The 15,215-nt window shown below is 49.4% G+C and overlaps 2 protein-coding genes across 2 annotated transcripts in view; both read left to right on the plus strand.

Moving 5' to 3' along the window:
- Positions 1-8,932, plus strand: part of IL13RA1 (interleukin 13 receptor subunit alpha 1) — an 81,211-nt gene extending 72,279 nt beyond the window's left edge. The window contains exons 11-13 of the transcript XR_008289827.1: positions 1,229-1,403; positions 4,426-4,589; positions 7,819-8,932. The gene's annotated coding sequence lies outside the window, so the exon portion shown is untranslated. The remainder of the gene's footprint in view (positions 1-1,228; positions 1,404-4,425; positions 4,590-7,818) is intronic.
- Positions 8,933-10,704: 1,772 nt separating this feature from the next.
- ZCCHC12 (zinc finger CCHC-type containing 12) lies at positions 10,705-14,400 on the plus strand. The gene is made up of 4 exons (XM_027054258.2): positions 10,705-11,363; positions 11,712-11,763; positions 11,990-12,132; positions 12,558-14,400. Exon 4 carries the CDS (start codon positions 12,660-12,662, stop codon positions 13,875-13,877), a length of 1,218 nt encoding a protein of 405 aa, XP_026910059.1. The 5' UTR covers positions 10,705-11,363; positions 11,712-11,763; positions 11,990-12,132; positions 12,558-12,659; the 3' UTR covers positions 13,878-14,400.
- The last annotated feature ends 815 nt before the right edge of the window (positions 14,401-15,215 follow it).

Here is a 15,215-nt window from a genome sequence, read left to right on the forward strand (position 1 = left end):
TTTCACTCACTTGTTCGTTTGTTCGTTCGCTCGTTCATTCATTCATCCTTCGACAAAGATCGAGTAAGCATCTGCTTTGGGCCAGGCCGAGAGCGGGGCACTGTGGATACAGCAGAGGAGATAGTCCCTTCCACCGGCTCTCATGGAACTTGGGGGCACTTGGGGGAGACCAGGGGTAATCAACAAGAAGTTCTATTCTTTCTGCCTGGGATAGAATTGTAAAGGAAGAATAGAGGTGGTACTAGGAGGAGCCCACAAGCAGGTTCTGAGCCTAGCCAGTGGCCCCAGCATCTAAGGTCATAGGGATGCAGAGGGCAGTAAGCCAGAGAGATTAGCACTCCTTTATGAAAAATCTGTTGGCCGAGGGGAAGGATTTGTGAGCCCAGGTGAACAGCCTCGGACAAGCATTTGACAAGTTGTTCCATCTGTTCCCTTAAATGTCACAGCGCGTTGAAAAGAGATTACCTGGATTTGAATGACAGCTGCTGTGTCCCAGTGATGTAACTATGAAAGAACTGGGATAGCCTCGGTCCCTTGGTGCAGGTTGGAACCGGTCAATGGTAGGCGTCTTTAGCCCGCTCATCACAAAGCCGGGGACTGTCCCAGGTCCCAGAGCCCCAGCGGCACCCCTGCCTCTGCTCTCGCCCCCATCGATCCCAGGACCTTTGCCACACACACAGTTGAGCTTGGGTTTGGGTTGTGCCTAGAAGAGTCCTGAGAACAGAGATCCCAACAGGAACCAAGGCAGTTTCTGTAATAGGATGTGCCTTATAGCTTAGATAGCTAGGCTTTGGAGTTAGATGGACCTGTTTACAAAACGTGACCTCCCCTAAGCTGTGTTACCTTAGGCTCCTTTCTTAACCTCTCTGAGTGCCTGTCTCTATTAAACGTAGCGGCCCACGGGCTAGGGTGGAAGATTAAGGGAGTGTATAAAGCGGATGCGAAGCCCTTGACCCGATGCCTGGGACTTTGGAACGGTCAATAAATATTTATTCCCCTCCACCTCTTTTGGGCGGAGGAGGCAGAACCAGTCTGAGCAAGACTCACACGCCTTGAGGTTTTAAACAGGAGGTTTTAAAATGCAATTTTGATCTTTTCATGGAGCGACAACACATGGAAAACAGAACAAAAACAGGCATGCAACAGAGACTCAGACTTTACAAGGATCACTGCCCTTAACCTTCACAGTAACATCGGAGCCGGATGCAATGATACACTCTGTTTACAGGTGTGGAAACTGAGGCACAGGAGGATTAAGAAACTGAGAACTCAGTGACAGACGCCCAAATGGAAGCTAATTGGTCCGGCGGAGCCTGAGGGGCACCACAGAAGCCCTCTGCAGGCCTCTTTTCATTCAAAACTGCTCTCTTTCCCCAGGGGTAACCACCACCCTGACTTTTCTGGTAAGCTCTCCTTGCTTTCTGTTAGTTTTATCATCTCCATGTGCATGTCTAAGCAATACAGTCTCCCCTGTGTTTGAGCTTTGTGTGAATGGATCTGGGCCATACATTTTTTTTTTAAAGATTTATTAATTTTTGAGAGAGAGAGAGAGAGCACAAGCAGGGAAGGGGCAGAGAGGGGGGCGGGTACAGAAGATCCGAAGCGGGCTCTGTGTTGATGACAGTGAGCCCGATGTGGGGCTCGAACTCACTCACGAGCCGTGAGATCAAGACAGGAGCCGAAGTCAGACGCTCAACCGACTGAGCCACCCAGAGCCCTGCCATAAATCTTCTTTTTTAATTTTTTTTAACGTTTATTTATTTTTGAGACAGAGAGAGACAGAGCATGAATGGGGGAGGGTCAGAGAGAGAGGGAGACACAGAATCTGAAACAGGCTCCGGGCTCCGAGCTGTCAGCACAGAGCCCGACGCGGGGCTCGAACTCACGGACCGTGAGATCATGACCTGAGCTGAAGTCGGACGCCCAACCGACCAAGCCACCCAGGCGCCCCAATCTTCTTTTTTAAAAACCGACTTCTTACATCTGACTTTGGCCCCACATTGGGCTCTCTGCTGTCAGCGCGGAGGCTGCTTCGGATCCTCTCTCTCCCTCTCTCTCTCTCTCTGCCCCTCCCCCATGCCTCTCTCTCTCTCTCTCTCTCAAAAATAAACATTAAAAAAAAAGAATTAAAAAAACCCCAGCTTTGAAAAAAACCCCAGCTTATTAATGGCTGATTAATATTCCATTATACATATATACTTTATATACGCATTATATATATACAAACACACATTATATAAATATATACATATAGGTGTATGCACACACACTACATATTCTTTATTCATCTGTGGACGCACACTTGGGTTGCTTTCCTATCTTGGTTATTGTAAATGATGCTGCATTGAACATAGGGGTGCAACTCTCTTTTTCAGATTAGCGTTTTCATTGTCTGTGGCTAAATACCCAGAGGTAGAATTGCTGGATCATGTGGTAGCTCTATTTTTAATTGGTGGAGGAGCCTTCATACCGTCTTCCCCGGGGGTTACTCCCATTTACCTTCCCATCCACAGCGCGCGAGGGCTCCGTTTTCTCCACGCACGATGGAATACCACTCAGCCATTAAAAAGAATGAGATCATGCCATTTGTGACAACACGGATGGACCTAGAGGGCATTATGCAAAGTGAAAGCAGTCCGAGGAAGGCAAATACCGTATGATTTCCCTTCTCTGTGGAATCTAAAAAACAAAAACAGGCAAACAACCAAATGGGCTCTTAAACACAGAGAACAAACTGGTAGCTGCGGGCGGGGAGGGGTGGGGGGATGGGCAAAATAGGTGAAGGGGGCTCAGAGCTACCAACTTCCGGTTATAAAATAAATGAGTCATGGAGTTGAAGAGCACGGCACAGGGAAGACGGCCAACAGTATTGTAATAACATCTGGATGGTGACAGACGGGGACCACCCTAGTGGTGAGCACTGAGTACTGTGTAGAATTATCGAATCACTATGTTGTGCACCTGAAACCCATATAGTCTTGTACGTCACCTATACCTTCAATAATAAAAGCAAATGTAAGCCACTTATGATTTTTAAAAACACAGATGTTAAAGCAATGTAAAAAAAAAAAAAAGACAAGAAATAAAAATGTAGGGGGCGCCTGGCTGGCTCAGTCAGTAGAACGTGCAGCTCCTGACCTCAGTGCCGTGAGTTCAAGCCCCATGCTGGGCGTGGAGCCTAGTTGAAAAAAAAAAAAAAAAAAAGTAACTAAATAATAAGGACAAATAAATGACAATGAAAAAATGAAACAAAGACAACTTTATTGTGATACGCCGCACGCTCATACAATTCATCCTTTTAAGGCGTACAATTCAGTGGCTTTTAAAATATTTTCAGAGCTGTACAATCATTGTCACAATCGATTTTCCGACATTCCCATCAGCCCGAAATGAAATCCTGTACCCATGAGCAGTCACCCCCTTTCCTCTCCCTTCCTCCCCTCCCCAGCCCCTGGAAACCATTAGCCTACTTTCTGTCTCCTTGGACTTGGCTATTCTGAACAACTCCTGTGAATGGAATCGCACGATATGTGGCCTTGGGTGACTGGCTTCTCTTACTTCGCATGATGTTTCCAAGGTTCACCCGTGGATCAGTACTTTATTCCTTTTATCCATCCATCAGTTAATGGGCATTTGGGTTGTTTCCACTTTTTGGCTATTGCTTCTAATGGTGCTATGGACATTTGGGTGCAAGTTTTGATGTGAATATATGTTTCCGTTTCTCTTGGGTATTCACTGAGGTGTGTGATTATTGCACGGTATGGTAATTCTGTATTCAACCTGTTGAGGAAGTTCCTGACTGGTTTCCAAAGTGACTGTATCATTTTACATTCCCACCAGCGATATTTGAGCATTCCACCCCATATCCTTGCCAACATCTGTCATTGTCTGTCTTCTTTATTACAGACATCTTGGTAGGTATAGGGTGGTCTCTCATTATGGTTTCCATTGGCATTTCCTGATGGCTAATGATGTTGAGCATCTTTTCATGTGCTTATTGGCCATTTCTGTATCTTCCCTAGAGAAATGTCTGTTCAGATCCTTTGCCCATTTCTAATTGGATTATTTGCCTTTTTGTTATTGAATTATAAAGGCATTTTATTTATTCTAGCTATAAGTCCCTTCTCAGATATACAGTTTGCATGTATTGTCTCTCGTTCTGCGGATTGTCTTTCCCCTTCCCCGGTAGTGTCCTTTGATGTATCAAAGTCTACTTATCCATGCTTTCTCTTCTTGCCTGTGCTTTCATGTCTTAGAAGTTTCTGCCTAACTCAAGGTCACAAATATTTATTTCAACTATGATTTCTTCTAAGAGTTTTTAAATTTTAGCTCTTGTATTTAATTTTTTGTTTTTTTTTCCATTATCGACTTCGTATTAATGTTTTGCTTATTTTTTATGTTTCAAAACGTTTATTTATTTTTGAGAGACAGAGTGTGAGCAGGGAAAGAGCGAGAGAGGGGGAGACAGAGGATCAGAAGCCGGCTCTGCACTGACAACAGAGAGACCGATGTGGGGCTTGAACTCCTGAACCGTGAGATCATGACCTGAGCCGAAGTCAGATGCTCGCTTAACTGACTGGGCCACCCAGGTGCCCCTTGTATTATTTTTTTTAAGTTTGATTTATCTCAGTAATCTCTACATCCAATGTGGGGCTCTAAGTCGCAACCCCGAGATAGAGAGTCTCATGCTCTTCCGACTGAGCCAACCAGGCACCCCATAGTTTGTACTAATTTTTGTACATGGTACAAAGTGGGGGTCCAACTTCATTATTTTGTATTTGGACACATAACTGTCCCCGTGTCATTTGTTGCACAGACTGTTCTTCCCCACTGAACGAAGGGTCTGGCACCCTTGTGTCGAAAATTGACCGTAAATGTCTGGACTTATTTTTGGACTCTCAGTTGTATTCTATTCTGATCTGTATATCTCTTCTCATGCAAGTACCACACAGTCTTGATTCTGTAGCTTTTTATAAGTTTTGAAACTGCGAAGGGTTAATCTTCAAGCTCTTCTTTTTCAAGATTGTTTGGCTATTCTGGGTCCCCTGCATTTCCACATGACTTTTACCACCAGCTTGTCAATTTCTACCAAGAAGCCAACCAAGATTACGATACGGATCACGGTGAATTTGTAGATCAATCTGTAGGTCACTATCTTAGCAACATGAAGTCTTCCAATTTGTGAAAATAACGTATCTTTCCTTTTATTTAGATCTTTCATTTCTTTCAGTGATCATGTGTGGTTTTCATGGTGGGAGTCTCACACTTTTAAAATTTATTCATAAATATGTTCTTTCTTGAAGTTACTGTAAATGGATTTGTTCATTTCATATTTGGATTGTTCATTGCTAGCGTATAGAAATACAACTGAGTTTTGTATATCGATCTTGTATCTTACAACCACGCTGAACTAATCTATTCCACTAGTTTTCCAGTGGCTTCTGTAGGCTTTTCTATATACAAAAGCATATCATCCACAAATAGAGATCATGTTACTTGTTTCCAATGTGGATGTTGCTTATTGCTTTCTTCTGCCCTAATTTCCCTGGCTAGAACCCCCATCTCTTAGGGTTGCTAGACCCAATTCTAACTTGGGGTGGGGGCTGATCCCCCAGTGAACACCAAACAATTCTCAGATACCACCAAGATGTCAGAGAATTCAACTTAATTCTGACACTGTCTACCCGGAGGTGGCATCAGACGCCATAGTTAAAGGGCTTAGCCTTACAGGACAGTCCCCCACCCCCACCTCAGATGCCAGTCTCAAGCCCAGGCTGTTACCTGTGCTTCTATCTGGCTACACGATGGAGGTTCCAGCGACCTTCTCCTTATTTATTTTTGAGAGAGAGTGTAAGCGGGGGAGGGGCAGAGAGAGGGAGGCAGAGGATCCAAAGAGGGCTCTGCGCTGACAGCAGTGAGCCCGGCGGCGCGGGGCTCGAACTCGCAAACCAGAAGATCACGACCGGAGCTGAAGTCGGACGCTCAACCGACTGAGCCACCCCAGTGCCCCTCTTGTTTGCTTTTTAATATCTGCAAATGGATACTTAACTCATTAGCTTTTGGCCTTTCATCATTGCTAAAAGACACTTTTTCCTTCTAAGCACTGCTTTGGCTGCATCCGAAGCAGTTTCGATGTCTTTTCACTGTTGTTCAGCTACAAATGTTCTGTGACTCCACTATTGCCTTTCTAATACCCAGCTTTTTCAGTTGTCTTTTGTAATTATCGATTTGTAACTTCTTTGCATTATGATCAGATTCCAACTTTTTGAAATGTGGCTTGCTTTCCGGCTTGGGACATGGTCACGTTTCATCAACCTTGTGCACGTGTATTCTGTGGTTGTTGGCTGCAGTGTTCTATACAATGGCTGTAAGCTCAAGTTATTGGTTATGTTGTTCAAAAATTCTATATCCTTGGAGACCCTTTTTATGTCTCTTGGATGAAGTACGGGGTCGGGGAGACCTCCCACTCGGATTATGTATTTGTCTATTTCTCCTTTTAGTAAGTTAACTTCTCCTTTATATATTTTGAGGTTTTGTTATAAATGCATAATCATTCCTGGTGAATTGAGTCTTTTATCATTAGGAAATGTCCTTCTACATCTCGAATAATGCTGTTCGCTTTTGAAGTGTATTTTGTTTGAATATCTCTATACAAGTGTTCTATCGCTTATGTCATTATTCGGGTGACTTAGCTCTCCCCATCTTTTTATGGTCAACCTATCTGTATCCTTATATTTTGAATTTGTCTCTCTCAAACAGCATACAGACGTACTTATTCATCCTACTTGATAATACTTGAGCGTTTAGCTCATAAACATTTATTTATTTATTTAAAAAAATTGTTTTTAACGTTTGCTTATTTTTGAGACAGAGAGAGACAGAGCATGAATGGGGGAGGGTCAGAGAAAGAGGGAGATGCAGAATCTGAAACAGGCTCCAGGCTCCGAGCAGTCAGCACAGAGCCCGACGCGGGGCTCGAACTCACGGACCGTGAGATCATGACCTGAGCCTCAGTCGGACGCTTAACCGACTGAGCCACCCAGGCGCCCCTTAGCTCATAAACATTTAATAAAATCATTGATATATTGGGGTTTCAAGCTACCATTTTATTTTGTGCTTGTATTGGTTCCGCCTGAGTTTCTTTTGCCTCTTCTTTCTTGATTTAAAAAGAATTGAATTAAAAGGAATTTTTAAAAATTTTTCGGTTATTTTCCATCTCCACTAGTTTGAAGATTTACATCCTGTCGTTGTTATTTTAATAATTACATCCTATTATTGCCTACATACATAATTACCTTTGATAAAAGTCTAGATGTAAGTACCTAAGTCCCTTCCGATGTGATACAAGGCCCTTAGAAAACTTGAACTCCATTTACGCTGCTTCTGATGTCTTTTCTTATCGTAAGGTCCTTGCAAGTTTCTTTTTTCAAAAACAGAATGGACGTTTGTGTGATTCCTTCTTCCATCCGTGTTCACTCATATTGCCCACGTACTTTCCCTGCTCTCCATTCCGTCCTGCGTTTCCTTCTTCTAAGATAATTTTCCCCCTGAAGTACATCCTTTAGAATCTCCATTAGGGCAGTCTGCCGGTGGCAATCTCTCTTAGTTTTTCTTTGCCTAAAAATATCTTGCTATCACCCTCTCGTTGAGTATTTCCACGAAAGATGCCGCCCTCGGGGTCTCAGCTTAGGCTGGGGAGGGGTCTTTCATAAGCGTCCCGCACCCGGGCTTTGGCTTCTGATGAGCCAAAGAGCTCGAGCGTGAAGTGTCTGTAAGCCCTCAGCTACTTCGATGGGAGAACAATGTCTATTTCAACAGGGCTGCTGGAGAGGCTTAAGTGAGATAATGGATGGAAAATTCCTGACAGAGAGGAGCAAAGCAACCAAAGGTAGCTATTATTGGTTCAACCGAAAGTTTTAGTTCCTAACCATCGACTTTTCGAAAGTTTATGCTTTTGCAATTGGAAAATAAAATGCGGCCCCCCTTAGAGCCACCAGAGCCTGAATCTTTGCCATTGGAAGTGGCCCCCGACACCCCAAAACATGCAGCCAGAGATAAGGGATGTTCAATAACCGACTGGAGCCAGCTTAGCCACCCTCCTCCCAGGTCTGCATGGAAAGACCCTCTTTTTGTTCTCAGGACCCAACCCAGGCACCTGGTACGCAATCCATTTCTTTTTTTTTTTTTTTTTTTTTTAATGTTTATTTATTTGAGACAGGGAGAGAGGGGCAGGGAGAGAGGGCGAGAGAGAATCCCAAGCAGGCTCCACGCTGTCAGCGTGCAGCCAGATGCGGGGCTCGATCCCACGAACCGCAAGACCAAAACCAAGACTTGGGGGCTCAACCGACCAAGCCATCCGGGCACCCCCCCACACACACTCCGTTTCTTTTCAGCAATCTTGTAGAGCTCTGAGGTCTAGTCTTTGTCTTTTCTGATGCCTCCAGGGCCGGCTGCAGATCACCTGACTTGGTGATGAGACCCTTCAAATTCGGAAAAAGAATCTGCTGAGAGGCCAGGGGCAGATGTCGTGGTCCTGGGGGGCCAAAGGAAGAGTGTGAAGTTAGCCCATAAGCTACTGCTGGCCTCAGCCCTGGGTCTGCAAGGTGACCAGCCTGCCTTCTCCCCACCTCTATCACCCCATCCTACTCTATCCCGTCCACAAGAGACAGGCCACAATCCTGAGACAGAAGGTGCTTCGCCTCCAAATCTGGATTCTATACTTTAAGGAATTCTAAATACTAAGGTTGGAAAGAAGAGAACAGAAAGGGCAGGAGCGGGGGGCGGGGGGGGGCTGGGTGGCTCTCAGCCGGTTAAGCATCCGACTCTTGATTTCGGCTCAGGTCACGATCCCACTTTGCCCATGTTCTCTCTCTCTCTCTCTCTCTCTCTCTCTCTCTCAAAATAAATAAAGAAACTTAAAAAAAAAAAGAAAGAAAGCAGAAAGGAGCAGGTGAAGTACCTTGAGTGCTAAAGAGGAACCCAACAGTAGCTTGAAGGGCACCCCACTGTTGACTCACTTCCAGCCATCACCAGTCATGAAAAAGCAACAGCAACTGCTTTGTGCGTGGGCCGTCCACTCGTGCAACGCATGCCCCCAGCACCCTGGCCCCCGAAAAGTCCCAAGTGGGGAAAGGAGCCATGCTGTTCCAGAATAAGGGGAACGAGGGTGTTACGGGCTGAATTGTGTCCCTCCAGAGCACACGGGCGGGAGCCCTGGCCTCTGGTACCTCAGGACGTAACTGTAGGTGGAGATGGGCCCGTAAGACAGGTGACTGAGTCAGGATGAAGCTGTCAGAGTGGGTCCTAGTCCAATCTGACTGGGGTCCTTAGAAGAAGAGGACATTTGAAGGTGGGAGCAGGCACCCACAGACCCTGTGAAGAGGCAGCAAGAGTGCAGCTGTCTGCAAGCCAAGGGGAGGGACCTCAGGGGACACCAATCCTGTGTGCACCTTGATCTGGATTCCTAGCCTCTAGACCTGTGAGGAAATAAATGTCCCCTGTTTGAGCCACCGGCTCTGTGGCCCTCGGTTATGGCAGCCCCAGCAGTCTCATACGTGGAGCCACTGACTTCCGACCCATTCACTCCGGACAGACTCCCTTTCACAGAGTTGTGCCTTCTCTGAGGCCAGTGATGCCCAACCCGGCAAAGGAGGGGTCCGCTCAAGAGCTCACAGAAGGGCGACCTAGAATGCAGTCTTCGGGTTGAGAAATGGAAGAGCTCCATCACCGGCAGAGAGCTGTGGCTCGGGGGGGTCTAGGCGAGTTGCGTTGGGTGTTAGTCCTCATACTTCTTCCTCAAGTACAAAATGAAGGAGAAAGATACTAAATGGAGAAAGGTTGGAGGGGGGTGGTTTTTAACCATTACTGGACCACAGGCCCATCTAAACATGTGCAAAGCTCTGGACTCCGAGAAATATAGCGTCTGTATTAGTTTCTTGTGGTCGCCCTAACTAATTACCACCAACTCAGGGGCTTAAAACAATTTATACCCCGATGGTTCTGGAGACCAGAAGTTCAGCATCAGTTTCTCTGGGCTCAATTCAAGGTGTGGGCAGGGCTGTGCTCTGTTCTTTGCCTCTTCCGGTTTCCGGTGGCCGCGGGCACTTTTGCCTGTGACCACGCCACTCCAATCCCTGCATCAGTCTTCAACATCACCTTCTCCTCTTCTGTTTGCGTCAGCTTTCCCTCTTCTTCTGTCTTACAAGGACGCGAGATTGCATTGAGGGCCCACTCAGATACTCCTGGAGCATCTCCTGACGGCGAGATCCTTAATCTAACCACATCTGCAAAGACTCTTACTTTATACGAGGTTAACATCTGCAGGTTCCGGGGATTGGGACTTGGTATATTTGGGTGGCCATTATTCAGCTTCCTACAGAGTCTAGAATCTTTGCATCCAATTTCAGGCAGACCGTGGACCCCAGGTAGGAGTGTCCGCTCTGGAGCTGCATTTCACCCAAGATATGCTATAAACAGATACGTTGGAGGCAGGTCCATTTACTAATTCACCATCCTCCTACATCCTCTCGGGATGAACTACAGCGACTTAACAAAAATCACACCCAGCTCTTGTCCTGGTCGATCGGAATCCCCCGGAAGCGGGGCCCCGGGAATCTGCATTTCTAACCAGCTCCCTCCCCCCTCCCCCCAAAGGATTCTCATGCAGCCAGACTTGCACCCATACCTTAGTGAGTACTGGTTAAGGGCCCGGATGCCCGAGTGCCTTCCCTGTGACATGGACACGCTACCACCTCCTTCACAGTAAAAGAATTGTGTAAGTCTATTTGCACAGAGCAAGCGCTGATGCTTTTTTTTTTTTTTCTCCCTTCCCCCTATACAAAGGTGAGCCGCTTTTATTGTGTATTTGATTTCGATCCCATTCGGTGTTTAATGCGCCGGCCCCAAGGCGCGGAGTTGAGCCAAGAGCGAAAAGAGGGAGAAGCGGGCAAGAGTCGCAAACTCTTCCAGTCCAGGCACCGAAGCGGCCTTGGACGCCCGCCGGCCCTTCTGCCCACCTCACCCCGCCCCCCTCGGGCGCACATTTGCATCCGGCTCGAGACCGCGCGGGGACCCGCCCCCGCGCCCCGCTGATTGGCCGCGCCGGCTCTCTCGTCACGCTCTTTTGTCTCCGTGGGCCGAAGATAAAAGCAGCGGCGGCTGCCGTGGGAACCGTGCTGTCTGGACTCAGCTACCCCTCGCTGGTGGCGGGGGGCGCCGTGCGGAGCAGCTTCGCGGGCAGCTCCGGGTCGCTTAAGCGGCCGGGGACGTGCCCGTCCTCTTCCCTCGCAGGGCCGCGGAGACCGGAAGGCGGCATCCGCAGCTGGCAAGGCCCGAGGGTCCGCAGCCCACCGAGCCGAGCACAGGTAAAGAAAGGGGGGCGCGATTGCCCGGCGGCGGAGAGAGGAGGGGCACCGGTCCCGGGTGGCTCCCCGCCTGGGGGAACCGGGGACGGCGAGGCGGGGGGAGGAGCACGCCCGTGGACCGGCAGCGCTGAGGGAGGAGGTGGGGTTGCGCTGGATGCCGCCTAATGGGTAGGATTTGCCTGGATTGAGCGGCGGGGCCTTTTCGGGGAGGGGGGACGAAGGGTCGGGGTGGGGGGAGGGAAGGATGGCAAGCTGTCTGCCTTGAACCCCCCTTGCATCCCTTCATCTCTTCTGGAGAGGGCTGTGTGGGTGTGCGTGTTCAACTCCTATTCCCTATCTCCGTGGCAGGCCATCAAAGCCGAATCCGAACTTGAATTCTGTGCGGCTGATTGCAGAGCTGGTAGGCCGACCACTTCCCGGGGGAAATGTAATGCGGCGGGGGTCGCTTTGGCTTGTGCTCAGAAGGTGGGAGAGGGAATTTTCCCCCTACCCACAGCGGAGGCAGCGGGGAGGGGGTGGGTGTCGGGGGTGGAGGGGGGAGGAGGGAGAGGGATGAGCGAGGAGGCTGCTCCTGACCCTTCCCTTCCCTGCCCTCCGCGGCGGCGGCGCAATCTTGACGCCCGGAGGTCTCGGATCGGCGACCCCCCCCCCCCCCCCCCGGTGGACAGAGATCGGCTGTTAGCCTGGAGACGAGCTTTCTCGCGGAGGCCACCGGTTGCGGAAGCTGGAAGTGAAATAAAGGCGCGCGCGCGCCCGTTCCTGCGCTCCTGTAAGAATCTGAGACATAACCGGGGCGGGGGTGGGGCGGGAGGACTTTCAGAAGGGGGTGTGGTTGGGACCTGAGACCAAGAGGTTAACGAGATCTTATGGATTCCGACAAATCTGTGACCACTGTGCTCTATTTTGAGAGGCCAATATCAGCTTCCGTACACACGATTACACTTAGAATTAGAAGCAACAGTTGCCCTCCCTCCTGGACGACTGGCTGGATGTGGCCGTAAAAAGCACCCTGCTTACACCGAGACACCGGCTGGCTCCGTGAGGTTGTAATCGCCAGTCTCCCAGAAGATATTTTTAGGGAGGTGGGCATATATAAGATGCACTGCAGGATATGCAGGAAGGGAGAGAGTAATACGACTGCAGCCAATTCCCTTATTAACTACTACCCGGTTTTTTTTTTTTTCTTCTTTACAGCCCCTACTGAGATAGGAGAGTCCCCCAGCACGCCTGCACATTAGGCTAACCCACAAAGCCTGCGCGTCTTGTTCCATTCGGACGCCCCGATCGTCATCAGTCATGGCTAGCATCATTGCGCGCATGGGTAATAGCCGGCGGCAGAACGCACCCTTGCCGCCCTGGGCCCATTCTATGCTGAGGTCCCTGGGGAGAAGCCTCGGCCCTTTAATGGCCAGCGTGGCAGAGAGAAATATGAAGTTGTTCTCGGGGAGGGTGGTGCCAGCCCAGGGGGAAGAAACCTTTGAAAACTGGCTCATCCAAGTCAATGGGGCCCTGCCGGATTGGAATATGTCTGAGGAGGAGAAGCTCAAGCGCTTGCTGAAAACGCTTCGAGGCCCCGCCAGGGAGGTCATGCTTTTGCTGCAGGCGGCCAACCCCAATCTAAGTGTGGCCGATTTCTTGCGTGCCATGAAATTGGTGTTTGGAGAATCGGAAAGCAGTGTGTCGGCTCACGGTAAATTTTTTAACACCTTGCAGGCGCAAGGGGAGAAAGCCTCCCTTTATGTGATCCGTTTAGAGGTGCAGCTCCAGAATGCTATTCAGGCGGGGATCATAGCTCAGAAAGATGCAAACCAGACCCGCCTGCACCAGCTCCTTTTAGGGGCCGAGCTGAACGGGGACCTGCGCTTTAGGCTGAAGCATCTTCTCAGGATGTATGCAAATGAGCAGGAGCGCCTCCCCAGTTTCCTCGAGTTGATCAAGATGGTCAGGGAGGAAGAGGATTGGGATGACACTTTCCTTAAACAGAAACGGCCCAAAAGATCCGAGTCACTGGTGGAGAGGGCCACCAGCCTGATGGCATTTCAGGGCTCCCCGCAGATAGTGGTCGGCAGTCCCGACTGCAACGTGATAGAGATAGATGATGCCCTCGATGACTCAGATGAGGATGTGATCCTGGTGGAGTCTCCGGACCCTCCACTGTCATTCACGGCTTCTCCGCTCCCCAGACGCAGGGCCAGACCTCGGGACCAAGTGCTAGTCATCGATTCCCCTGATTCCCTTAGCAGTTCCCGGGCTCAGTCTCCTTCCACCAGCGGGGGTTCTGGGCATAAGAATGATGGTTCTAGGCACCTGCGTAGAACCAGGAAGCGAAAACACACAATCCGCTGCTCCTACTGCGGTGAGGAGGGCCACTCAAAGGAAACCTGTGACAATGACAGCAGCCGGGCCCAGGTGTTTGAGAATCTGATCATCACCCTGCAGGAGCTGACCCATACAGAGGAGGAGGGACCCAGAGAGGCCCCTGGCCAACAAGATGACCCTTCTGAGCTGCAGTGAGCTGGTGTCCCCTAGCCTTAAATGAACCCTAACCCATATTCTGAGTCCAGCAATGGGACAACTGGGGAGGGGCGCTTCTAATTGCATGAATCCACAAAGCAGCTTTCCTTTGGGAGTGGAGTAGAGAGGGTCTTGAATACCAGCACAGTGGAGGGAGACAGCCTGACCTCTGTCCTTGCTTCCCCAGCCCCCCTGCCTAAGGGCCTGTTTTCTTTGTGCGCTCATTTCCTCGCTGGCTCTGTTCTCTTTGTGAAAGTGGCATCATTCATTGTTAAATCTTCAAACAAAGAAAAGTACAAGAAAGTAAAGTATAAGTTACCCCCAGCTCTCCACCCCGATCTAACCGTCGTCATCCCTTTGATGGACGTCCTTCTAGATACTTCCCTATACCTGTGTGCCCAGATAGGTGTATGTATAGATAAAAATGATCACATAGAAGTGCTGTTCTATAGTCTGTATTTTTTCACCAAATGATATATGTCGTGGGCTTCTTTCTATGTCAATAAATATTTATCGGCATCGATTTTAATGTCTCTGTTACTATTTTAGGGAGAGGTAAAGGGAAAAGGAGCAACATAGCAGAAAGCTATACAGGGATGGGTTTGTACCCCGAGGTGGGGTTTTTATCGACCTCAATTTGCAGAGGGAAGGGAAAAGGGAAGAAGGAAGAAGAGAGGGCTGAAACCGTTCCCAAAGGTAGATGGACGGAGCCCCTTACAACGGGCCTGCCCCTCGGGTCAGACAAGCCAGGCTAAGGTGCCCGCTAGTTGGATAGCAGTGGGGCGGTGCTTTCTCCTCTACTGGATTCAAAGGAGTCCGGTGCTGAGGTACTAGGCCCAAAATAGGGCTCCCAGGGGCACCATTCCTGGTCACTTTGAGGAAGAGCACTTCTTCCTCTGGGTGCATCCCTGGGATTGCTGTTGCTGCTGCTACTTGTGGACATCCCGGGTCACAACCGGGAATGTCTCCCGTGGCCTGACGCCACCCTCTCCTCACCACCACCCCCCCCAGCCTCACTCCCCGGTGAAGGAAAGGAGAGAGCAGAGCCCAGCGCCGGGAGCGTCAGGGCCTCCCCCCATCAGCCCTGAAGTGATTTGCTGGAGGACAAGGGCACCCGAGGACTCCAAGCTAACCCCCTCCTCACCCCAAGAATTGAGACTCGCTGGGGAGGGATGAGAAGTCATCTAGCAGCCGGGCACCTGCAGGAACCGGGCCATCAGAAAGCCGAGAAGCCCCATACAGCATTTTAGTGAGTGGAGGGCACTCACGGGGGAGGGAAAGAAGGGGCGGACCCTCCTGGAAGCTGGCCTGTCCCCCCCCCCTTTTCTCCTCCTCTCC

Source organism: Acinonyx jubatus, chromosome X (genome assembly GCF_027475565.1).
Source record: "Acinonyx jubatus isolate Ajub_Pintada_27869175 chromosome X, VMU_Ajub_asm_v1.0, whole genome shotgun sequence".
NCBI classification, from domain to species: Eukaryota; Metazoa; Chordata; class Mammalia; order Carnivora; family Felidae; genus Acinonyx; species Acinonyx jubatus.